Raw genomic sequence first — 22,766 nt, 5'->3', positions numbered from 1 at the left:
CCCAAGGCTGCTGCGTGTGGAGTGTCTTGTCTATCTTGACAGGGCACCAGTGACCAGGAAGATGTTAAGCATACTGCGCAGGCGTGAACGGAAGGGCAGCGGTGGGGGTAGGGGGCTTGCTTTTAGTTCCACTTGTGGGCGGTGTTGGCTTACAGTTCTCGCTCACGTGAATAGTGCTGAGAGAGGTTTAAATTGAGAGCCATTGGATCTAGGACCAAGGGAGTTCGCGGTACGCTATCAGCCGGGATCTACGTTATCGCAGCTATTGTGTCACGCCAGAGCCGGAAATCCCGACATGCTCTGCGCGAGGCGGCTACGGGTCGTCGGAGGCGCCATACCGCGGGGTCTATTGGGAATTGCAGTTTTAAGCAGTGAGGGCGGGCCTAGGCTTCCCGGCGGGCTGCGCGGCTGGGCGGTTGTCGCGGGCAGCGGCGGCGGTTCCGGCTGCGGTGTTGCGGGCGGACGAGCTGCTAGGTGAGCGGGCCGGGCGGGATGCGGAGCCGCCGCCGCGCCCCCAGCACCTGAGAAAGCGCTGACTGCTCAGGCTGCGCTGCCAGCTGGGCGCCGCCGCCCGAGACTACAGCTTGTACTGAACGCGGGCCGAGCTTGGTGCCGACCCCGGCTGCAGTCCGGGTCCGGGCGGCCCGCCCCACCCCCGCGCGGGCCGTGCCGCTCCGCCTGCGCTCGGCGCTCATGCGGGCCGAGCCCCGCCCCCCGGCCCGAGCCCGCCGAGCGTCTCCCGAGCCCGCGCTCACTGCCCGCCCGCATCATGCTCAAGTGCATCCCGCTCTGGCGTTGCAACCGGCACGTGGAGTCGGTGGATAAGAGGCACTGCTCGCTGCAGTCTGTGCCGGAGGAGATCTACCGCTACAGCCGCAGCCTCGAGGAGCTGTTGCTCGACGCCAACCAGCTGCGCGAGCTACCTAAGGTGAGCGGCCGCCGCAGCACCTGCTGCCCCGTCCGCCGTCCCGCGCTCAGTTTTATGGGCAGTGTGTGACTTCTAGGGCGGCCGGCTGGAGCAAGACCTCAGCAGGCGCTGCCCGGGCTTGGTCGGTACCGCAACCTCCAGCCGGCCCTGCTGGTTCCTACTGGCCAGAGCCCCGCCCCAGCCAGCCCCACCCTCCCCCAGTCGTCTGTGTTGGCACCTGGTGGCAGCCTGTCTGGGTGGATACTGAGCCTAAAAGGGGAGCCAGCAGAGAAACCCGTGAGAGCACAGGAGGTGGATGGGACCAGGGTGTGAGGTCTACCTGGGCTAGCAACAGATTGCTGGCCTGCTTTAGAGGTAGGGGCTTGATTTCCTTGCACCGTGTTCTGCTCCCCCACCCCTTTTCCCCCTTTGGGTTCAAAGCTGAGTGGAATTCTCTTAAGATACGTGCAGTGTCGGATCTGTTCTGTCATCTCTCAGCGGTGGGCCCACTTCTCACTGCCTGTGTTCCTTCCTGTCGGTTTGTTGTTGGTTTTGTTGTTCTTAGGCCACTCCAGAAAGAAGACCAGAGGAAGCAGGTTATGAAAGGTTTACTTTTCTGAGATGGGGGACCGAGTGGTCTGATATTGTTGAGGGCTGGGTGGCATGGGGTGTGGCCCCAGCGTAGGTCTATTTGTGATAGCTCTGTTATTCACAGATCTTTATGGTATCTATGTGTGAATCCTGAAGTTTTTGTGCGTGTGTCTCTCCCAGGTATTTTTACTACAGTTCTCTTGGTGGTCTTTGTCGAGCTCTTGCTGCTCATTGCTGGGGTCCCTGAAGAGTTTATCTGTGGTGGAAGAAGCAGTTTAGGTAGTGGGTAGAATCCTCTGACTGACACCACCCCCCCATAGGGCAGAGGGCAGGAGCTATCCAGTCAGGAGCTGGTGATGCTTCCGCTGGGGCATGGTGTCTGGGCAGCAGAACAGTGGTGGCGCATATGACAGATGCGCCCAGGGAGCCCAGGCGTCTAGTGGGCAGGGGTGTTTTCTGCATGTTTCTCTGCCTGGTTTTCCAGTACACTAGGTGTCATGCCTAGACCTCCAGAACCTTGTGTGACCTGGGACATGCAGAAGTCCAGGGACCTGGGGGCGTGATCTTCCTGGTCTAGAGACTCCTCTCCACCCTTAGAGCTGTTGCTTTGGAGCTTGTTCACCTTATCACGTCTTCTGCTACCAACAGCCCTTCTTCCGGCTACTGAACCTGCGAAAACTGGGCCTCAGTGACAACGAGATCCAGCGCCTGCCTCCTGAAGTGGCTAATTTCATGCAACTAGTGGAGCTGGATGTGTCCCGAAACGGTGGGCAGGCAGGAGGGGGTGGATGTAGGGTGAAATGGGGGGGACATTCCTGGGGTCTCCTGAGGCTGTAACATCCTCATGGTAAACACCTCTCCACACACAGATATTCCTGAGATACCCGAGAGCATAAAGTTCTGTAAGGCTCTGGAGATTGCAGACTTCAGTGGGAACCCCCTGTCCAGGTAAGCGTCACCACATAGTGGGGCTTGGCTTTGGGCTGTGGGAGGTTCTATAACCCTCCTGCGGGCATCTAAGGTCTGCTGTTTCCTCTCCTAGGCTACCAGATGGCTTCACACAGCTACGCAGCCTGGCTCACCTGGCCCTGAACGATGTATCCCTGCAGGCACTGCCTGGAGATGTGGGCAAGTGAGTATCCCCTCAGAGAGTGGGTCTGAGAGTTGGGAGTACTTGTCTTGGCCCTGCCTTCCTCAGCTTTGGCCCTTGGTCTCTTTCAGCTTGGCCAACTTGGTGACCTTGGAGCTCCGGGAGAACCTGCTTAAATCTCTCCCTGCGTAAGTTCGGGCCTCCGCTGAGGCTGTGGTAGGGCTGTGTTGGAGCTTGGATGTCAAGACTTCTTTTTCTGCAGGTCCCTGTCCTTCCTGGTCAAGCTAGAGCAGCTGGATCTGGGAGGCAATGACCTGGAAGTGCTGGTACAGTGAGGGTGCCTGGGGACAGCCAGGTGGGGGTATGGGACAACGGCTGCTGGAGGATGTCACCGTGGTTTCTCCTATCTTTGTCCCTTCTTGCAGCCTGACACTCTGGGGGCTCTGCCTAACCTGCGGGAGTTGTGGCTAGACCGAAACCAATTGTCAGCATTGCCCCCGGTAAGTGAGGGTGGGACTGGCTTTATCCTCCTAGCTTTGGCTGCCCTTTGACCTCTTGCCTGTCCTCAGGAGCTAGGGAATCTGCGGCGGCTGGTATGCCTGGATGTGTCAGAGAACCGTCTAGAGGAGCTCCCTGTGGAGTTAGGTGGGCTGGCGCTGCTCACGGATCTGCTGCTTTCCCAGAACTTACTTCAGCGGCTGCCGGAGGGCATCGGTCAGTGTGCACAGAGGGCCCTGGGAATTGTTCGCTCTCATCCATGACCTTATGAGGTGCCAAACAGAATCTTGGGTTAGGATCTGACTTTACCCTAGAAGTGTTTGGAGAGGGAAGGTTCAGATAAGGCTGGGATTAGATACCCCATTATACAGCTAGTACCTAAGAGTTGAGCATGTGGCTTTACGAGGGTCATGGGTGGGGACGAGCCTTGGGGGTAAGTAAGCATAGGGAATCTTGGCGTTCTCAGAGAAATGAGTTGTCACTAGAACATGGGACTAGACTGTGGCCATTTTGAAGACCCACACATTCTCAAGAGCCCTTGACCTGGCCCAACTAGTTACTATGTCTCCTTGATGCTAGGTCAGCTGAAGCAGCTGTCCATCCTGAAGGTGGACCAGAACCGGCTGTGCGAGGTGACCGAGGCCATTGGGGACTGTGAGAACCTCTCTGAGCTGATCCTCACAGAGAACCTGTTGACGGTAGGGCAACCTTATGTACCAAGCCCTTTAGGCTGTGCTAAGTGCAGTCAGTGCTAATGTGTAGCAGGAACACAAGCATCTCATGGCAGTGGCATGTGCTGGTAGTGGCTGATCCCAAGGGACGTGCTTGCTAGGGCACCCTTGGGGTCAGGAGAAAGAGCTCACTGGCATATGAGATGGCCTAGGACCAATGGGACCCTACAGGACTCTGCCAGTTAGCGCTCGGGCTGTGCTTTTCCAGATGTGTGGTATCGTGCCAGGGAGGACTGGAAAGAAGGCAAGGGTAAATTGGACAGGAAGAAGACTACTGTTGAGTATGTGTGCCCCATTGTAACCAGGGAGAACGAGAGCTGTAGTGCCCAAACCAGAGGTGTGTACAGTGATGAGCGCAGCGACAGCCTGGCGTGTGGGAGTGTGGAATGTTCCTGTATGTGGAGGATCCACCAGAGTCACAGTAGTGAGAGGAGGCAGGGCCCTGGAAATGAAAGCGCAGTTCTGAGTAGCAGGCACCTTGGATACTGGAGGGGCCAGAGATACGTGGCCTTGGTAGGTTGAGCCAGGTGGCTATAGGACAGGGCTAGAGAAGACAGTTTGGGGTCCTAAATGGTCTGGCAGGGTGTTAGGTGTCCATGGTGTACAAACTGATGCTATGTCCAGCCATAATTCCCGAGGGCTATGAAGAACCTTGGTGAACTAGGCAGTTTACCTTAAGGGGAGCCTTTACTTTCCGAGGCCTCTCTCTTTCCTCCTACCCCAGGGGGTTTCCGTCAGCCTCAGATCCTTCCTTTTCCCGGCCAGGCCTTACCCCGCTCTCTGGGCAAGCTGACCAAACTGACTAACCTTAATGTGGACCGGAATCATCTTGAGGTGCTGCCACCTGAGATCGGAGGCTGTGTGGCCCTCAGTGTGCTCTCTTTGAGAGACAACCGCCTGGCTGTCCTCCCCCCTGAGCTTGCGCACACGGCTGAGCTGCATGTGCTTGATGTAGCTGGGAACCGGTGAGTGTCTGCGTGGCCCCTGGGGACCAGGCTGCATCCCCTATGTATGCTGACCATGCCTGCCTGGCCTCCAGGCTGCGGAGTCTGCCGTTTGCACTCACTCACCTCAACCTCAAGGCCCTGTGGCTGGCTGAGAACCAGGCACAGCCCATGCTCCGCTTCCAGACTGAGGATGATGCCCAGACTGGTGAAAAGGTGCTTACCTGCTACTTGCTGCCCCAGCAGCCCTTGCCAAGCCTCGGTAGGTTGCTGATGGCTGGGTCCTGATGGTGGGCGATGAGACAGAGAGCCTAGCGTGGCTCCCTGACTCTGGCCTTCCACAGAAGACCCCGGCCAGCAGAGCAGTCCATCCGAGAGCTGTAGTGAGGCCCCCCTCAGCCGGGTCAGTGTCATCCAGTTCGTGGAGACGCTTGAAGGTGATGAGGACGCCGAGGAAGCAGCGGCCGAGAAGCGGGTATGGAGGGGTGGGGACTCTGGGCGGTACACTTCTATCCCACCCCTGCCTGACCCCTTCCCGGCCTCTGCTCCTCATCCCTGTCCCCATGGCAGGGCCTACAACGTAGGGCCACGCCCCACCCCAGTGAACTCAAGGTGATGAAGAGAGGCATTGAGGAACGCCGGAACGAGGCCTTCGTCTGCAAGCCTGACCCCGGCCCACCTTCCCCTTCAGAGGAGGTAGGCACGAAGGGGTTGGGACCCTTGGATGTCCGACCATCCTGGCAATGGAGCTGTGAGGACAGAGGCTCCATGGAGGAGGGCCCTGGAGATAAGCTGGCGAATAGGACTGGGGCCGCATAATCAGGCAGCAGCTAGGGGTCGGGCTGGGCAAAGGGTACAGGTGTGCCTACCTGTGGAGTCAGAATAAGGCATAGCCAGAGCTGTGGTTTCCAGGACCAAGGCTGGGCATGCGTGGTGGCACAGGATGAGGTTGGCAGGGGTCAGGCTGAAGGAGAGCTCTGCTGTCTTCATTCTCCCATCTGTTCCTGGGAAGGAGTTTGGTGCTGGAGCAGGGCAGGGCCCTTGCTTATTAAGAAGCTTCTGTTGTTAGGGCTGTGGGACGATTCTCAGTACCTGGGTACAGTGGCTAGGCAGACAGGTTATATACTGGCCATGCATGGCTACTTCCTGACTTGGGTAGCAGTAGGGCTCACCATAGGCTGATGTCCTCTTGGGATCTTTTGTATTTGTTCTTTTGAATCTGGGAAAAGGCTTTGCTAAGGTCTGGACCATAGACCGTGACTTTGAATAAAGCAGTCAGGGTGTGATTGCAAGAAGTGAGCCTGCTGGGGATATGTGACCAGGGCAGCAGGAAGCCTAGCAGAGGCCTGCCACACAGTGTACCCCCAGGGTGACAAACGTTGATGCAGCCTGACCCCGTTCTCTGCAGGAGAAGAGGCTGAGTGGAGAGTCTGGCTTGAGCGGAGCTTCTGCCCCGTCAGCAAGCACAGTCTCCGAAGGCGAGCCCGAGATCCTGCTGACGGAGGAACAAGGCCTAGGCCAGCAAGACACTATGCTTGGCCAGGAGGAAGAGATAGAGGAGGACTATGACGAGGTAAGGGCAGACAGGAAGGGAGCCTGAGGCCAGAAGAAAGGCTTTCTAGTGGCTATGCTTCTCATCCACTATGTCTTCCTGAGCCAGATGTGTGATTGGGACCATGTCATATGTTGCTTAGCCACAGTGGGATCTCGCAGGGCTTCCTCTGGCAGAGTTTGCAAAACGTGGTACAGGATGATGGTCCTGAGGGTTCCAGGGTAGGGTAAAGTTCACTTTTCAGCCAAGCTCAGTACTGTCAGATTTAGCACCTATATGCATTCCCTAGATGGTGTCCCTACCTTCTTGGCCCCAGGCTGTGCGTCCACATGCTTTGTCTTTACATGTTCTTAGGTTTCCACTTGCATTGCCATGTGCATCTGGAAAGAGCAGTGTCCTCTGGTCTTAAGAGCTGCGTTTTCTGTGTACTTCTACATGCACAGTAGGGAACTGTTCAGCTTCAGGCTGTTAGCTGCAAGGCTCGACCAGTCAGCCATAGCTGGGCCCTGAGAGGAGTGAGCTGGGGCCAGGATGCCACCCTCATCCTTCTACCACTTAGCCCACAGTGCACTTCGCAGAGGACACACTGATGCCCAAGGAAGATGGTGAAAGTGAAGAGGGGCAGCCTGAGCCCCCCTGGACACTGCCCAGTGGCCGGCAGAGGCTCATCCGCAAAGACACCCCCCACTACAAAAAGCACTTCAAGATCTCCAAGCTCCCGCAACCCGAAGCTGTTGTAGCCCTGCTGCAGGGGGTGCAGACGGACAGGGAGGGCCCCACCGGAGGTTGGCACAATGGCCCCCATACACCTTGGGCTCCCCGAGCCCAGGAGGAGGAAGAGGAGGAGGAGAACAGGGTCGAAGAAGAAGGTGAAGCCACTACAGAAGAAGACGACAAAGAAGAGGCTGTGGCTTCTGCTCCCTCTGTCAAGGTATGTCTCACTCATACCCCTCCTGACCCAGGCTCCACTGGCTTAGTAGGCTGCTTTGGACTCTGGCAGGTAACAGCATGAAGTCCATCCAGCCCTAATCTGACAGGCACAGAGGTTTGTCCCTGGTTTACTGACACCTTGGCTCTCAGGAGCAGAATAATGAGTATTATAAAATTGGTGTTGTTGTCACCTATTCCCAGGAGTCCCTGCCTTTGATCTTACTCAAAGTTCTTGGTAGCTCCCTACCTGGGCCTGCCTGGTGAGGTGGGAGGCCAGGGGCGCTTGGAAGCTAAGGGCCTCTCTGTGTCCTGTGTATTCAAGAATCTTGGACAAGGTCCTCCTCAGGAGCTGCTGGCTCTCCCAGGATCCTTCCTGCCTCAGGAAGTGACCAGCCTTGAGGCCTTACTGCTGGCCTGTGGCCAGTCCTGTGGATCTGGTGGAAGCTCTTATGCCTTGTCAGGTCCTTCTGGGATCCAGGCAGGACTAGAGAACAGTGGCATCTCTTCTTTATCCTCATGTTTGATTTTTGATAGCTCAAAAAGGACCTGTCCATCTACTGCAGACTCCTTGAGGCCAGAGGAAGCCCTAGCTACCAAAAGTCCAGTCCTTTTTGTCCCTACAGTGCTCCTGTCCTGAGAGTATGAGCTGATGATACATGATACCCGGGGCATTTTGGGGGTCAGTCAGGGACAGCCAGGAATAGACTTGCCCCTCTGGAGCCTTCATCCTAGCCAGCCAAGGCATGCCATATAAGTGGTCTGCAGAGTTGCTCATGATTTTACAGTCGGGAGGATCCGGGGGGAAGGGGCTGACTCAGATCACAAGAGCTTTACGGGATCTTCCTTCTGTCCTGCCTACCTGTGGTGAGGGCTGGGTAAGGTGGTGGCAGTTCCCAGCGGTGGCTAACTTGCATGCCTCGCTGCTCCTGTCCTAACAGGGGGTGTCGTTTGACCAGGCCAATAACCTGCTGATAGAGCCTGCTCGCATTGAGGAGGAAGAGGTCTGTACTGCTCGCTGCTGCTCTTTGCTCTGGGCCCGGGGCTCCTGCTGACCTTTGCTTCCTGGGCTGCGGGCTCTCACTTCTCCCCACCTCCATAGCTCAAACTCAGACCCTCTCCCAGAAGACTTCCTGACAGTTGCCACAGGGCTGGGGTTCTGGTCTCCTGGCTGGGCAAGCATGTCTACACACTGGGGCAGCCTGCCTTGTAGGGGATGAGTGGAAACACTGGGCCATTTCTTATATCCTACTGTGAGCCTTAAGGTATCCTTATGTACAGAAGCAAGGACAGCTAGCTCTGTACTGCATGGGCTAGCTCACAGAAGCTGTGCCTGCTGCAATCGCAGGAGCCTCCCTGCTTCTCTTTACTACCCAAGTGGGCACAGATACACGAGGATGAGCTGTATGGGGTCGTCAGCAGCCAGCAAGCCCTTTCTGCTGCTGCAAGCACCTGGGTATCCCAGGTCTTTTCAGATATCCATGTCCACTCTGTTTCCAGTTGACACTCACCATCGTGCGACAGACAGGGGGCCTGGGCATCAGTATCGCAGGGGGCAAAGGCTCCACCCCCTACAAAGGAGATGATGAGGTGAGCAGCTGCCTTGTTAGTAACCAGGGCCTAGTCTCCATGAGCTCTCTCTTGCCCACACCTGCCATTCTTGTCTCAAGAGACTTCCTCTTCTTTCTGGGGTGTCAGTGGTCACTCCAGATGTCCTGCTCACCATCCTTAAGGTGTGCTGCATGGGGCACCCCAGGGCACCGAACAGACCCAGGCGGGTGGTCCTGCAGGATGTCAGGAGTCTGAGAACAGCTTACATGGCAGCTGAGTTGTTCCCTCTACAGACAGGCTTTCTGTCCCCATTTTCCCATGCTGGCTCTGACTTGTATGTTCTAACTTCTTGTGCTAGAGCCCTCCCAGTAGCTGAGTACAGCCCCTTTGACCTCGGGGACCGCTGTCCTCCCTTCATGCATTTGGGGTCCTCACATCCTCTCCAGAGGCAGGCCAAGCTGTGTCTGACCTATGTACCTTTCACAGCCATAAGAAGGTGCTTGTGCTCTTGTGGACCAGTCCCCACTTGTCCTCTAGGGCATCTTTATCTCTCGAGTGTCTGAGGAGGGCCCTGCAGCCCGTGCTGGAGTCCGAGTGGGTGACAAACTCCTTGAGGTAAGTACTGACCCCCTTGCCTTGCAGCAAGGGACAGCTGATCCCTTCAAAGTCCGCATAGTTCTGATTATTGGGCTACTTAGCTGCTCCTGTCAGGAAGTGGGGACTCTGTCTTCCCCATCCAGAAGTCCAGGGCCCAAAGATTACTTACTGGGTAAAGCTGTTGAGACCTTAAACAGTAGGCTTAGAAGCCCTCCATGCCAAATTCCCTCTCCATCTGGATCTGGGATATAGTCTGATGGTAGATCACTAGCCTACAATGTGTGACAATTTGGGTTTAATCCCCATACTACTAGGGGATGGGATGTGAAAACAAAGAAGCAGCCCCCGGCCTAAACAAGAGGTACCAGGTAGTTCAGAAGTAGCCTGGTAGGGTCAGACCACAGCAGTCCTGATGGGAAGTTGGTCTCTCTGGAAGCCCTAGAGGTTTCTGCCTGGGCACTTGGCCATTGGAGAACTCACAGGAAAGCATTGACCTTCCTGTGGGGACAAGGCCAAGTGAGGTAAAAGGCTCTGGGATTCCAGACCTAGAGGGCTTGGGGAGAGGGGATGCTGCTGCCCTCGTGCTTCCTGTTCAGCTCCAGTCCCAGTGCTGCCTAGAAGCACGTGGAGTTGGCAGCCTAATAGCCTTGCTTTGCATGCTCTCTGCTAAGCAAATGACAGTTTCTGAGTGGGGACACCAGTATAGAATGGCCTCAGACATCTGCCTGTGTCTCATGGCTAGCCTGGATCCTGGCATGAAGACAAACAGAAAGATCATAAGCACTGGGTGGTGGTAGTGCACATCTCTAATCCCAGCACTTGAAAGGCAGAGGCAGGCAGATCTCTGAGTTCAAGGACAGCCTGGTCTACAGAGTGAGTTCCAGGACAGCCAGGGGTACACAGAGAGACCCTGTCTCAAACCGCTCCCCCCCACCACCACCCAAAGAAAAAGAAAGAAAAGAAAAAGGCACCAGTATACCGTAGTTAGAGTGTCAGGGTGGCTATGCCTGGATGCTGATTTGTGCTATAGCTTTTGTCTTCTCTTGCCTACAGGTGAATGGTGTGGCCTTACAGGATGCAGAGCACCATGAGGCTGTGGAAGCCCTCCGGGGCGCAGGCACTGCTGTGCAGATGCGAGTGTGGAGGGAAAGAATGGTGGAGCCTGAAAACGCAGTCACCATCACCCCCCTGCGCCCTGAGGATGACTATAGTCCCCGGGAGCGGCGGGGAGGTGGCCTGCGCCTGCCCCTGCTTCAGCCTGAGACTCCTGTACCCCTCCGCCAGCGCCATGCTGCCTGTCTTGTGCGCAGTGAAAAGGGACTGGGCTTCAGCATTGCTGGTGGAAAAGGCTCCACACCTTACCGGGCTGGCGATGGGGTGAGTCATTGATGGGGTGGCCTAGGGTGGAGGAGGGGACTGTCCCTGATGAGCAGAGACATGTTAGGTCTCCAATATAATGGCTTCAATGTGGCTTCTCTTTCCCAACAGGGTATCTTCATATCCCGCATTGCGGAGGGAGGAGCTGCCCATCGGGCAGGCACTCTACAAGTTGGTGACCGAGTCCTCTCGGTGAGTGGGGCTAATTATGTCCTGATAGTGTCTTTTGTTTGTCCTGCTTACCATCTCTAACCTAAGTGTGTCCCTGTAGATCAATGGAGTGGACATGACTGAGGCAAGGCACGACCATGCTGTCTCCCTGCTGACTGCTGCTTCCCCTGCCATCTCCCTGCTCCTGGAGAGGGAGACTGGAGGGACTTACCCACCTAGCCCCCCACCACATTCCTCCCCAACCCCTACTGCTACTGTTGCTGCTACCATGACCACTGCCATCTCCGGGGAACCTATGCTACCTAGGCTGTCCCCTAGCCTGTTGGCTACTGCCTTGGAAGGACCATACCCTGTGGAGGTGAGACACCTGCTCATATCCTGCTTGGCATCCCCTCAGCTCCAAGTGTAGAATAAAAGCCCACCCAGGATCTGCTGTTCATGGCATGGAGCCACACAAGGCAGAAGTAGTTCACGACCTTTGTACGTGTGCCCGAGAAGCCAAGGTTCTCCAGTCAGCTGCCATGGTGTTTCCCATCTGCCCTAGCATAGTCTGTCAGTAGCTTGCTCTGCTCCATGCCTGTAGTCAGTGAAGATGTGTGGATGTCAGACTGCGTGGTGGGGTAGCAGACTACCCCAGAGGCAGATGGGTCTGCATGGGCCTCTCCATCCTACCAACGCTCCTTGCCGATCCCATTGCCAGAGTGTTAGCTTCTTTCCCCCTTGCCCTGCTCTGACTGAGGCCCACCCTGTCCTCAGGAAATCTGCCTACCCAGGGCTGGTGGGCCACTGGGGCTTAGCATCGTAGGAGGCTCTGATCACTCCAGCCACCCATTTGGTGTCCAGGATCCTGGTGTATTCATCTCCAAGGTAAGTAGGCCTGGCAGGCAACTCGTGCAAAGAAGCACCCGCCCCAGCCAGACTACTGCATGTGGTCCTCTCCTGCAGGTGCTTCCTCGGGGCCTGGCTGCTCGCTGTGGCCTTCGGGTTGGGGACCGCATCCTCGCAGTGAATGGGCAGGATGTTCGGGAGGCCACACATCAAGAGGCAGTCAGTGCCCTTCTCAGGCCCTGCCTGGAGCTGTGTCTGCTTGTGCGGAGGGATCCACCACCTCCAGGCATGCGGGAACTCTGCATTCAGAAGGCCCCTGGGGAGAAGCTGGGCATCAGCATCCGAGGAGGCGCCAAGGGCCATGCAGGGAACCCCTGTGACCCCACCGATGAGGGCATCTTCATCTCCAAGGTGAGGGCTCTCCCTTCCTGGGGCCATGGATAGGTGCCTGGTGGCTCTCTCACACTGTTCTCGCTACAGGTGAGCCCTACAGGGGCTGCCGGGCGTGATGGACGGCTGCGTGTGGGGCTCCGGCTGCTGGAAGTGAACCAGCAGAGCCTGCTGGGCCTCACACACGCTGAGGCAGTGCAGCTCCTGCGCAGTGTGGGTGACACCCTAACCGTGCTTGTCTGTGATGGCTTTGACACCAGCACCACCACGGCCATGGAGGTTAGTGGCCTACCCTGGGAATTGGGTGCTCTCCTAGCAGTGACCTTTACAGTCAGGCAGAGTCCAGTCTCTGCTTGGGTCTGGAAAGTACTTGGCAGTTAGGAACCAGCTGTGTGGGAGTGGAGTGATGGTCCTGTGTTCTGTAGCTCCCCCCTCCCTTTTTTTTTGTTTGTTTTTCAAGACGGTTTCACTGTTTAACTCTAGCTGTCCTGGAACTCGCTTTGTAGGGCAGGCTGGCCTCAAGCTCACAGAGATCCACCTTGCAGGCCCTTTTCTGAGCCCTCATCACTGTACTGTCTAGAGGCTAGTCTGGGTGGGCCGGCAGTGTAGAGGTGGTTGTGTGATCAGGACCTGAGAAAACAGCTCTTACAGGGCTCTGGGAAGGCAGTACTTGAGGGCACACAGCAGCAGGACAGGGAAGAGAGAAAGCACTGTTCAGAGTCCCCTGTACCCTACCCCCCAACGCAGGAAGGCAGCTTCCTGGTCCTACTAGCCATTAGGATGTCCCTCTTATAGTCCCTTGGTGGAACTTCCTCCCACCTTCTGGTTCCTGGCGTCTTTCGGTATTGTCACAGGTCAGAGCCAGGACATGGACACAGGGGAGAGCTGCTTCTGCTCTCTGGCTCCCTGGAGTAGTACAAGAATGTCCAGCCATCAGAAGTGGGCCTAGACCCAAGAGGCAGGCACCATGGACAAGTCTCCCTCTAGTCTCACTGTTCCTCTCTGGGCTCATTCTTCCTCATTGTCCTGCCTTCTTGCTGTCCCTAGAACCCTCAACAGCTTCGCCTGTAGTCCAAGTGAGCCTTCAAGGGCCCTTTATGTGCACTGGCTGTCTGCTGTGTCTGGACATCCTTGCCAGTTGTGCTGGTCTCCAGGGTGCTGGTGACTGTACTCCCACTCCCTGTAGCTTTTATTCCTTTAACCTAGGGACAGGCAGCCATGCTAGGTTGGCCTCCTCTGGCAGTGGATCTTTGGATTAGTGACTTCCTGTTAGATGCTGGTAGAAAGATACCCTCTGGCCACAGACCTGTACTTTGTCCCAAACTAGCTGGTGAGGGTCACTGGGTGGGAAACAAGTTAGCCTTGGTGTTAGCATCTCTGAGTATTGTACTGCAGTCTGAGTGAGGTGCTACTCCCTAGTGTAAGGTTGACTCTTGTCCCACTCCTCCCCCAAGAGAGTCCTGTATCCTGGAGGAGTTTTTTGTGTGACTTCTCCCTGGGTGGTCTAGTCCCTAGAGAAGACCTGCATTTTGTTTACTCACATTCGCACATGTGTTTAAAAGTGTGTCGCTTCATGCACACTTTAATCTTTGCGTTCAGAACAAAGCCCTCTGGAAAGATCATCAGCTTTAGTGTTGCAGGCTGACGTGGTTCTGGGTCCCCATGGCCGTGCATCTGCTCCCTGCTGTTGTGACCCAGGCTGTTCTTGCAATACCTGGGTGGCTCATGAGCGTAGGGAAGCCACTGTGTATCTACACTTGCTTGGTCCTGCCAAAGCCTGTCTTGGCTGGGTCTTCATCTGTACTCTGTCTGGGGAGCAAGGCAGGTTTCTAGCCTACCTAGTGAGACACTCTGGGCAGTGGGCAGCTGACCAGGAGCCTTCCCGCCCACAGCAGCTGTCTGCTTTCACCTCTGCCTCCTCAGTCCTTGTCTATTCTCAGGATGCCTTGGCTGCTCCTACGCTGCAGGTAGACACTATCTTCACACAGAGTTTACTGTCTGCTCCCCACTCTCGGGATGGGGTCTCATCCTGGGCCTTGCACATACTAGGGAAGGCTGCCCTGAACTCTGCCCCTCCCCCTGAAGCCCCCTTTTGTGCTTCCCAGAATGAAGCTGTTCTCCTTCTTCCACTGAGTTTTTTCTTTCTTGATGTTTCTGTCTCACTGTGTAGCCGAGGTTGGCGATCTCCCTGCCCTCCGAAGCTAGAGTTACATCTGTGTGCCTTACACCTGTCTTGTGTTTGTTTCCCTCTTGGGACAGGATCCTTTGATTGCAAAAATTTACAAATTTTATGAGTTAAGGCTTCTTCTGTAGGGCTGTGTGTGGAATATGGTGTTTTGTTTCAAGACAGGGTTTCTCTGTACAAAGCTGTCCTGGAACTTGCTTTGTAGACCAGGCTGGCCTCAAACTCACAGAGATCGACTGCCTCTGCCTTCTCGAAAGTGCTGGGATTAAAGACATGTGCCACCAATGCTCATCAGTTGTCCCCAAGTGATTAATGAAAGTCTCACTGCTGAGGGAGCATGATTTGGCTGTGTGGTAGGTCCCATGAACTCTAGGACTTATTTCTTGACTTGGTCACAGTGAGCTGTGAAGCCTGCCAGGACAGTGTGCAGGGGCAGTCACTTTATAGTGTGCTCTACTGCTGAGCTCTTACATCACCCATTCTGGAAGTTTTGTCTGCTGTGTGTTCTCTTCTGAACAGATATGCCAGGTTCCATCACACAACTGGTTGGGACTCTGGGATCATTTTGTGAGTTTTTCTTGAGCCTCTTCCAGGCTGCTCTCCTTTTCTGTGAGTGCCAGTGGCTCCTTGTTGGCTGGCTTTGCTTTATCTCCTGGCAGAAGCGCTATGGCTCACAGCCATCACACAGTGATGGGGGGGGGGGGGGGGCCTCTTCCCTAGGGCTTCCCTCATTGTCTGTTTTCAGCCTGGAGCTTTGGGCCACTAATGTGCTGGCCAGTGGCTTTGCTTTGTGCCAGACTTAAGCAACTGTTTGTTGTAGTTTCTGTAGGAATGTTTCCAGACTGAGGGTGTTTTCTCTGCTTGTAATTGTAAAAGCAGTCATCTCTAGTGGGCACTGTTTGTCCTGAAGGGGCCTTCCATATATGCCCAGTGGGACTGGCCTGGTCCCAGAGGCTCCATGCTTGGGAAAAAAGAACATTCTTCACACATCAGTACTCTTTACTGCAGGGTGACTCTTGGCTTCTCATAGAAGAGCTGAGGACCTGGCACTGGTAGCTTTTGTCCCCACAAGATTGCCCATTCTGAACCCTCTGGGTGTGGAACAACATACAGATATCCTTACTCACACTCTGCTTCAAAGAGAAAAAATTATTGTGCTTATTTTTGTGAGGAACCGGTGTATGTTCCATGGTACATACATGGAGGTCAGAGGAGAGCTTGTGGGAGTTGGTTCTCTCTACCATGTCAGTCCTGGGGACTGGACTCACATCAGTCTTAACAGCAGTTGCCTTTCTCCCCACAAGCCATCTTGCTGACTCAGCACCTCACTTTTCTCAGACTGCCCACTTGAGTCATCTGAGCTTGTTTGACCTGTGGGATCAGTTTGCCAGCTATTAGTGACTTTGACCTGCATCTTTCTACCTCCCTCAGGCTTGTGGTTGTAGTGCGGGGGAGGGTGTCCTGGCTATATCTTGCCTGCCCTGTGCTAAGGACTGGTGTTCTCGGGGTTCCTGCAGGGTTTCCATGCATCTAGGCTCTTGTTACCAGACCTGCAGCTGCTGGACTTCTCAGGCTTGTCCTACAGCAGCACGTGTTCATCTTTATCACAGCGATCCATCTTCCAATCCAGATTCAGCATGCACGTGTGCGCACACACACACACACCCCAGCTAGAACGACCTTACTCTCCAGTCCTCTTCCCTCCAGTCACCTGAATGCCTGTGTTGGTACCTGAGTGAGTTCTCACACCTTGCTCTTGCACTGGCTCCCGAGCATTTGCTGTAAGGACTGGGTCTTGTGCTAGCGTCTTATCCCATCTCCTTCCCTGTCATCAACACAGACCCTTCCACATATTAGTCACAGCTTTGCTTTGGTGAAGATTTATTATTTTCTGTGTATGAATGTTTTGCTTGTATGAATATATGTACTGAGTGCATGCAGGAGCCCATGAAAATCAGAAGAGAGATTCCCTTAGAACTGGCGTTTTGGACAGGTGTGAGCTGCCATGGAGATGGTGGGAACTGAACCCATGTCATCAGCAATTGCTTTTACTGCTGAGCTGTCTCTTTATCCCGTCACCGTTATGTTAATATCAGATTGTTCCAGTATGGTCTCGTGGAAGGGGCTTGAGGCTGGGCCTGAGTCATGTTGACACCACCCGTCCACTGTCTTCTGGACTCGTCCCACACTTTCCTGCCAAGCTGTGGGGCCGGCCATTTTCCCCTGGAGTACTGATTGTCTTTGGTGACGGTGATGTTAGAAGCCAAGGTCTAGTGTACTAGTCGGGGTATCATGGCCAGAGATAAGGGTGGTATGTGAATAGTTCCTATCTGGTTATTCCTGGAGCCATGGGAAGCCTTGGGTCACTTGCTGGCCTTGTCCATCTTTCCAGTCAACACCACAGGTCAGCCCTTCTTACTCGAGTGGGCTTTTCTGACATGGGAAACCAGGCTTCCTTATTCTTGCTGTTTTTACTGTCTGCTCAGCCCCTCTGTATGGCAGTCCTTCCCACCCCGCTGAGCCTGCCTCTCAGTCCTCCCTAGTGCCTTTTTGACTGAATTACCAGAAGTGAAGAAGGTAGGCATCTTGTTTGTTGTTTGACCTAGTACTGTTGTCAGAGTCTGAAAAAGACAAGTTTGCCTGCCACTGTGATTATCTTTATCCAGCTTTCTTATTTCTAGTGACCTTTGCTCATTTGTTTAGTGTTACAGTTAGTGATCACTGTGTCCCCTGCTCCTGCTTGACACTCTTGACCTCAAGTTCCATCTTGCCAGTTGTGAGCAGCTACTGCCTGTTTGTTTTCTTGGTCTCTCATCCTTTCAGTGGTCTCTGGATCAGCAGTCCATAGCTGGGTTTGTCTGAGGCCACACTGCATGTAGAGGGAACTCTGATGGCAATCATGTGGCTGTTATCTTGCCTTCCATTCTGCTCTCACCCCCCCTCCTGTATTCCTCTGGTGGTAGAGGCCTCACCTGGTCCTTTGTGCTTTGTGGATGGAAGGCAGCTGAGGCCACTTTTCCATCATCTATATTTACCCTTCATCTAAGTACATTTTAGCCCAGGCCATGGCTCTCAGCTCCCTGCTCCCTGCCCAGCACAACACACATGCGTGCACGGGCACGTGTACGCACACACATGCACACACATGCACACACACACGCGCGCGCGCGCACACACACACACACACACACACACACGCACATATTCCATCCCAGACTTCCAGTTCCAGAGCTAGTTTAATTTCCCCTTACAGTGTTTCTGAATCCTTACTCAGCACCCAGACTACACATTTTAAATGTAGCCTATCTATCCATCTGGGAGTACTACTTTGCTACCAAGCTCATTGCCTTTGGCTGCTCCCTTCCCAGTCCCATCTTATTAGCTATTCCTCCTTTATTCCTAGACTGGCCACAGTCAGCTTGTTTTATCCCCATGCCAAGCATTGTGGCTGAGCATGGCTGTTTCACATTCCTGTCGTGTGCAGACATGAATGACCTACACCCACAGTAGCCGCATGAACCTAGGGCCATAACTACTCTTTGTCCCAGGAGGGTTGGGGACAGGTACACAAGAGGCATGGATGGACGAGCAGGTTGTCCACAGAGCCTCAAGTGTCCAGCTTGTCAGGATAAGGGGTCCTGGGTCCAGACCAGCTTGCTCCAGAAGTGGGATCTTGCCAGCAAGTTCCTTCTCTCAGCCCACTCTTCTCCTTGCAGGTGTCTCCAGGTGTCATAGCCAACCCATTTGCAGCAGGCCTTGGCCACCGGAACAGCTTGGAAAGCATTTCATCCATTGACCGGGAACTGAGTCCTGAAGGCCCAGGCAAGGTCAGGATCAAAGTGGCTGTCAGCCTGAGACTGACTTTGAGCTACTATTTCTTGATCATATCCGTTCCTCTTACAGGAGAAAGAGTTGAGCAGTCAAACCCTACCCTGGGAGCCTGAGTCACCAGAGACTCTGGTGAGTCCCACACAGGCGCAGCTTAGAGCCTGCAGTGGTGGACACAGCCCAGGAGTGCTGGGTGGGCAGTCACACTCCTGGGACATAGTCCTCTTAGCACTGTGGTGCACTCCACTCTCCAGGGTCGGAAGCTGGAGCCCCTGAAGCTGGACTACCGTGTCCTGGCTGCTGTGCCCAGTGCTGGCAGTTTGCACAGAGTGAGTAGTCCGTCTGCCTGCCAGTCTCCCTTGTCTTAACTTCCTCTTTCCCCGTGGGAGGCACGGCTGCCAGCTTGAATGCCACGGTCACCATGCAGAGCACTCTGTCTTGGATCAGGAGGCTTACAGAAGTCTGAGCTGGAGCTCTGCCTCCTAGCTAGGCAGCATTTGAGATTTTTTATTGTGCTTGTTTGGCAGTGCTGGGGATACAGGATGGAGCTTCGTGAATGCTATAACCAACACCCCACCACTGACCTACATGCCCAGCCCTTGTCTGCAAAGCTTTTGACCTTACTTTGTGGCTGTTGCTATGATCCGCTGTCATAGGTTCCAAGGGTGCCTTGAAGTCCCTCACCTCTTCCCCAGTGTCCACCCTCAGATAACTGGGTCGGGCAGAACCCTGCTGCTGCAGGCAGTCTGCTGGGAGGGGCAGCTGTCATTCCTCTCCAGTGTCTTGGGGTTTCATGGACATGGTTAACATGGAGGGGGTGGGCTGAAGCAGCTGCCGCCTGTGGAAGGAAGCCTAGTGGGTGTGGAAGGTGCAGCACTAACAGCTGGTCTGGGAGTGGCCACTCAGGGACCTAAGTAGGGGTGTGGCCTTTGAGACAGTTGTGGGCCTGGGGGCGGGCAGAAAGGACATTCAGTCCTCATTGTTCTCCAAGAGGTATTTAACTATCACTCCCAGAGGATGACAGGAGACCATTGCCAGAGTGTGAGTGCTTAAGGGGTCGGCTTGGCTGGGACATTGCTGAGACAGGGAGGGGTCAGGAAGGGCATTTGGATCTTGGGGTACCATTTCTCCCTGCTCCAAACAGTTCTAACAGAAGCCAGCATAATTTGAGAAAGCTATAGGTTGGGGTGCTTCTCTGACTCATGCATGGTTGGGAAAGAAGCCTGGCTTGGGGACTGGAGGTGGGTAGGCTTTTTGGGTCCCAGCTGTCTGCTTTCAGTCTGTTCATCTTTTCCCAGCTTTCCTTATAAATCTTAGGGCTGCACCTTTGGCAGTAAGCTACTGATGTGACCATAAGGCTAAGGCCAGGGTCACCTCTGTCCTTTATGGAGGGCTAGTGGTCATCCAAGCCTGTCTGATGGCATTACTGGGCTGTGGTCAGGTTAGGGAACAGGGCTATCCCTGTGCTGCCAAGATACCACTCAGCCAGCTGACTCTTTCCCACCTGCTACCCTCTCTCAAGGGACCATCTGTGACCACTGGAGGGAAGATGACTGAGACCCCCTGTTCCCCTGGCAGCCAGCAAGTGAGCATCCCAGTAACAGGTGTCCCATTGTGGGCACCTGTGCAGATGGGTTCTGGTATGCAGGGTCCCCTTGGGGTGTTGTTGTCAGATGTGTTTTTGTCCAGGGATAGCTTCCTGATTAAAGCTGGCCTTGGTGAAGGCAGGGACCTTGCTGGAGGAGTTCAAGCCTTTCACAAACTGAGCATACGATCTTTTCTGTACAGTTGTTCTTCTTGTCTGTGGGTCCCTCCTAGTCCCACCTTTCCCACTGCATGGCAAGGGCATGTTTCCAGCATTCCTGACAATGTATTGCAGGGTGGGGGTGGGCACAGACTAGCTCCAAACCTCAACCCTTCCAAGACAGGGATTTGGATGAGTGTCCCCTTGTAGCCTACTCCGTCTCCATTTGTCTCTCTCTCTTCCTATCCCTCCCTACTCCCACTCCGGCACCTCTGATCCTGCTCTCCTCCGCCACCATCCCCTTCCCCTTTGCAGACAAAACCGGGGATGATCCAGCCAATGGCTCAGGCCTGGCCAAGGGGCTCCCCGGCCCCCAGGGGCAGAGGTGGTCCCTGTTCTGTGAGTGTCCTGTTCCACAGTGGGTGAGGATGGTGGATGTGGGTTGGAGCAGCTGGAGGATTCCAGCTGGTGGCTCTTTGGGAAGTGGCTGCACTGGACAGCAGCCCCAGCCTCACTTACGTCTATTTCTCCAGCTGCCCTCCCCTGATGAACTGCCAGCCAATGTGAAGCAGGCCTATAGGGCCTTTGCAGCTGTGCCCACCGTGCACCCTCCTGAGGACAATGGTACCCAGGTATGTGCAGTGGTGCCCTGCTGCTGCTCATGCATGCTCTCTCTAGGCTGGGTACCCAGGGTGAGTGCCCCCAAGAGAAACACCAGCCAAGTCTGAGGGCCTGCTCCCCCTCTAGCCTCCAACACCTGGTCCCGCAGCCTCCCCAGAACAGCTGTCCTTCCGCGAACGGCAAAAGTACTTCGAGCTGGAGGTACGGGTACCTCAGGCAGAGGGTCCCCCCAAGCGTGTGTCCCTGGTGGGTGCTGATGACTTGCGGAAGATGCAGGAGGAAGAAGGTGAGGAGCCTAGACTTGAGGAGAGGCCTGGGTGGGATGATGACCTGGCCTTGTCTGAAATGTCTGCCTGCCCACAGCCCGCAAGCTGCAGCAGAAGAGAGCCCAGATGCTTCGGGAAGAGGCAGTGACCTCAGGGCCTGACATGGGGCTCACCTCGGACAGGGAGTCCCCAGATGATCAGCAGGAAGCTGAGCAGCCCTGGGCTGTGCCAGGCCATGCAGGAGGGTGAGTGCGAGAGGCTGAGCCCCACTCCCTGGCTTGTCTGCTGCATGCCCTCCCACAACATATCTGTCCGTTTCTCCAGCCCAAGCTCATCTTCACCCCCACCCCTGGGAGGCAGTGCCCCTGTGAGGACAGCCAAAGCTGAGCGACGCCATCAGGAGCGGTTACGCATGCAGAGCCCTGAGCTTCCTGCCCCCGAGCGAGCCCTGTCTCCTGCAGAACGTCGGGCTCTAGAGGCCGAGAAGCGGGCACTATGGAGGGCAGCCAGGTGAGCATCTCCCCACCCCCACCAGACCCTGCCCACTGCACATCAGGTCCACGCAGCAGCATTCTCTTCTCCTTCCACAGAATGAAGTCTCTGGAGCAGGATGCTCTCCGTGCACAGATGGTCCTCAGCAAGTCCCAGGAAGGCCGTGGCAAGCGAGGACCCCTGGAGCGGCTGGCTGAGGCCCCTTCACCTGCACCCACGCCGTCACCCACACCATTAGAGGGTATGTGTTTCCATGGGCCAGCAAAAGGCTCCTCCTGCAGTGAGCACTTCTCCCAACACTCTCTTCTTGTTCCCCCAGACTTTAGCCTCCAGACCAGTACCTCCCCTGGACGCTTGGTAAGGATCCTATGTCTCGGGCCCTTCCACACACCCCGGACGCAGTGGCCTGACGCTGCAGGGTTCTAGACTCCCCACCAGCCTCACCTCCCTTGCACTCTCTTGCCTTTCCCTTCATGCTGTCCTTTCAAGCCTCTATCTGGAAAGAAGTTTGACTACAGGGCCTTTGCAGCCCTGCCTTCTTCCAGACCTGTCTATGACATCCAGGTACTGGAGGCTACTTGGCCCTTTCAGCATGTTCCTACCGCCTCTCTGCCTGTCACGTGCCCTCCTCTATCCCTTTCTGTGTGTTTCTTGCTCTGCTTCCTGCCTGTGTGGCCTCCCCACCCAGCTTGGTCTCGGTCCAGTCTGCTCTGACCCTGTCCCAGGCTCTGTGGGCCTACCCCCAGACAGCCAAGCCTCTGTATGTAAATGCAGGCAGGCCCAGGGCCTGCCCTGACCAGCCTGTTTCCTTACCAGTCACCAGATTTCATGGAAGAGCTTAGGACTTTGGAACCGTCTTCCAGTCCTGGTGAGTTGACACCTGTCTGGGAGAGTGCCCAGGCAGCCAGAGATCTGGCTACCCTTGGCTCATGGCTTTTCTACCCCTCTCTATCCCAGGCCCACAGGAAGAAGACGGAGAAGTGGCTCTGGTGCTCCTTGGCAGGCCCTCACCTGAAGACATGACGCTGTGCAGTAGCCGTCGGGCCATGCGGCCAGGACGCCGGGGCCTGGGCCCTGTGCCCTCCTAGGGCCAGGTTCCTCCCCAGACTTAGGGTGGGGAGCCTGCCAGCTTCATCACCTCCCTTACCCCAAGTCTTTTAGCCTTGGTGTTAGCATTTTAAAGAGACCCCCTCAGGAGTTACGGCTTCTGACTAACTGCCCCTGTAGCCGGGATCTCGTGGCGAGACTGTAACTAGTGATGTTTGTACAACCAAAGACTCTATTTTGTGGTTTAAGGAGAATAAAGCTAACTACATTTTACCCTCTTGTCCTTTTATACTTCCACCTACTTGTACTGACTCCTCCTGCCCTGTTAAGTGCCAACATGCAAGTCTGCCTTCCCACGCCCCTCTCCCTTACCCCGGCACCTGTTCTCCTGTGGAATTCCAAAGCCACTGTCCCGCTTGGGTCCAGACT

The 22,766-nt window shown here is 55.3% G+C and overlaps 1 protein-coding gene across 8 annotated transcripts; it reads left to right on the top strand.

Moving 5' to 3' along the window:
• Window positions 1-489: 489 nt before the first annotated feature.
• Scrib (scribble planar cell polarity protein) lies at window positions 490-22,610 on the top strand. Of its 8 annotated transcripts, none has more exons than XM_075959588.1 (38): window positions 490-928; window positions 2,147-2,264; window positions 2,368-2,446; window positions 2,541-2,630; window positions 2,720-2,776; window positions 2,851-2,914; window positions 3,014-3,088; window positions 3,158-3,302; window positions 3,666-3,784; window positions 4,583-4,782; window positions 4,857-5,023; window positions 5,106-5,236; window positions 5,332-5,457; window positions 6,170-6,334; window positions 6,873-7,244; window positions 8,182-8,244; window positions 8,741-8,830; window positions 9,329-9,406; window positions 10,442-10,765; window positions 10,877-10,957; window positions 11,037-11,294; window positions 11,693-11,803; window positions 11,882-12,175; window positions 12,245-12,433; window positions 18,056-18,166; window positions 18,243-18,299; window positions 18,422-18,496; window positions 19,690-19,752; window positions 20,227-20,310; window positions 20,445-20,543; window positions 20,659-20,818; window positions 20,896-21,043; window positions 21,123-21,308; window positions 21,389-21,531; window positions 21,610-21,647; window positions 21,780-21,854; window positions 22,107-22,158; window positions 22,248-22,610. In XM_075959588.1, the coding sequence occupies exons 1-38, from the start codon at window positions 770-772 to the stop codon at window positions 22,376-22,378; spliced, it is 4,977 nt and encodes a 1,658-aa protein (XP_075815703.1). In that variant the 5' UTR covers window positions 490-769; the 3' UTR covers window positions 22,379-22,610. The 8 variants fall into 8 exon arrangements, with proteins under 8 accessions (XP_075815703.1, XP_075815696.1, XP_075815697.1 ...); XM_075959581.1 differs by having other exon boundaries at window positions 620-928; window positions 5,109-5,236; XM_075959582.1 differs by lacking the exon at window positions 8,182-8,244 and having other exon boundaries at window positions 620-928.
• The last annotated feature ends 156 nt before the right edge of the window (window positions 22,611-22,766 follow it).

This window comes from Microtus pennsylvanicus, chromosome 2, assembly GCF_037038515.1.
Source record: "Microtus pennsylvanicus isolate mMicPen1 chromosome 2, mMicPen1.hap1, whole genome shotgun sequence".
In the NCBI taxonomy this organism is placed as follows: Eukaryota; Metazoa; Chordata; class Mammalia; order Rodentia; family Cricetidae; genus Microtus; species Microtus pennsylvanicus.
This window is presented reverse-complemented; position numbering and strand designations above follow the sequence as displayed.

What these genes read in the sequence shown, in the direction of transcription:
- Scrib (XM_075959588.1), top strand. Translation starts at nt 770, where the DNA reads ATGCTCAAGTGCATCCCGCTCTGGCGTTGCAACCGGCACGTGGAGTCG. An exon ending in TCACAGAGAACCTGTTGACG is followed by an intron (nt 3,785 to 4,582) that starts GTAGGGCAACCT and finishes TTTCCCGGCCAG; the next exon opens with GCCTTACCCCGCTCTCTGGG. An exon ending in CTGAGGACAATGGTACCCAG is followed by an intron (nt 20,544 to 20,658) that starts GTATGTGCAGTG and finishes CTCCCCCTCTAG; the next exon opens with CCTCCAACACCTGGTCCCGC.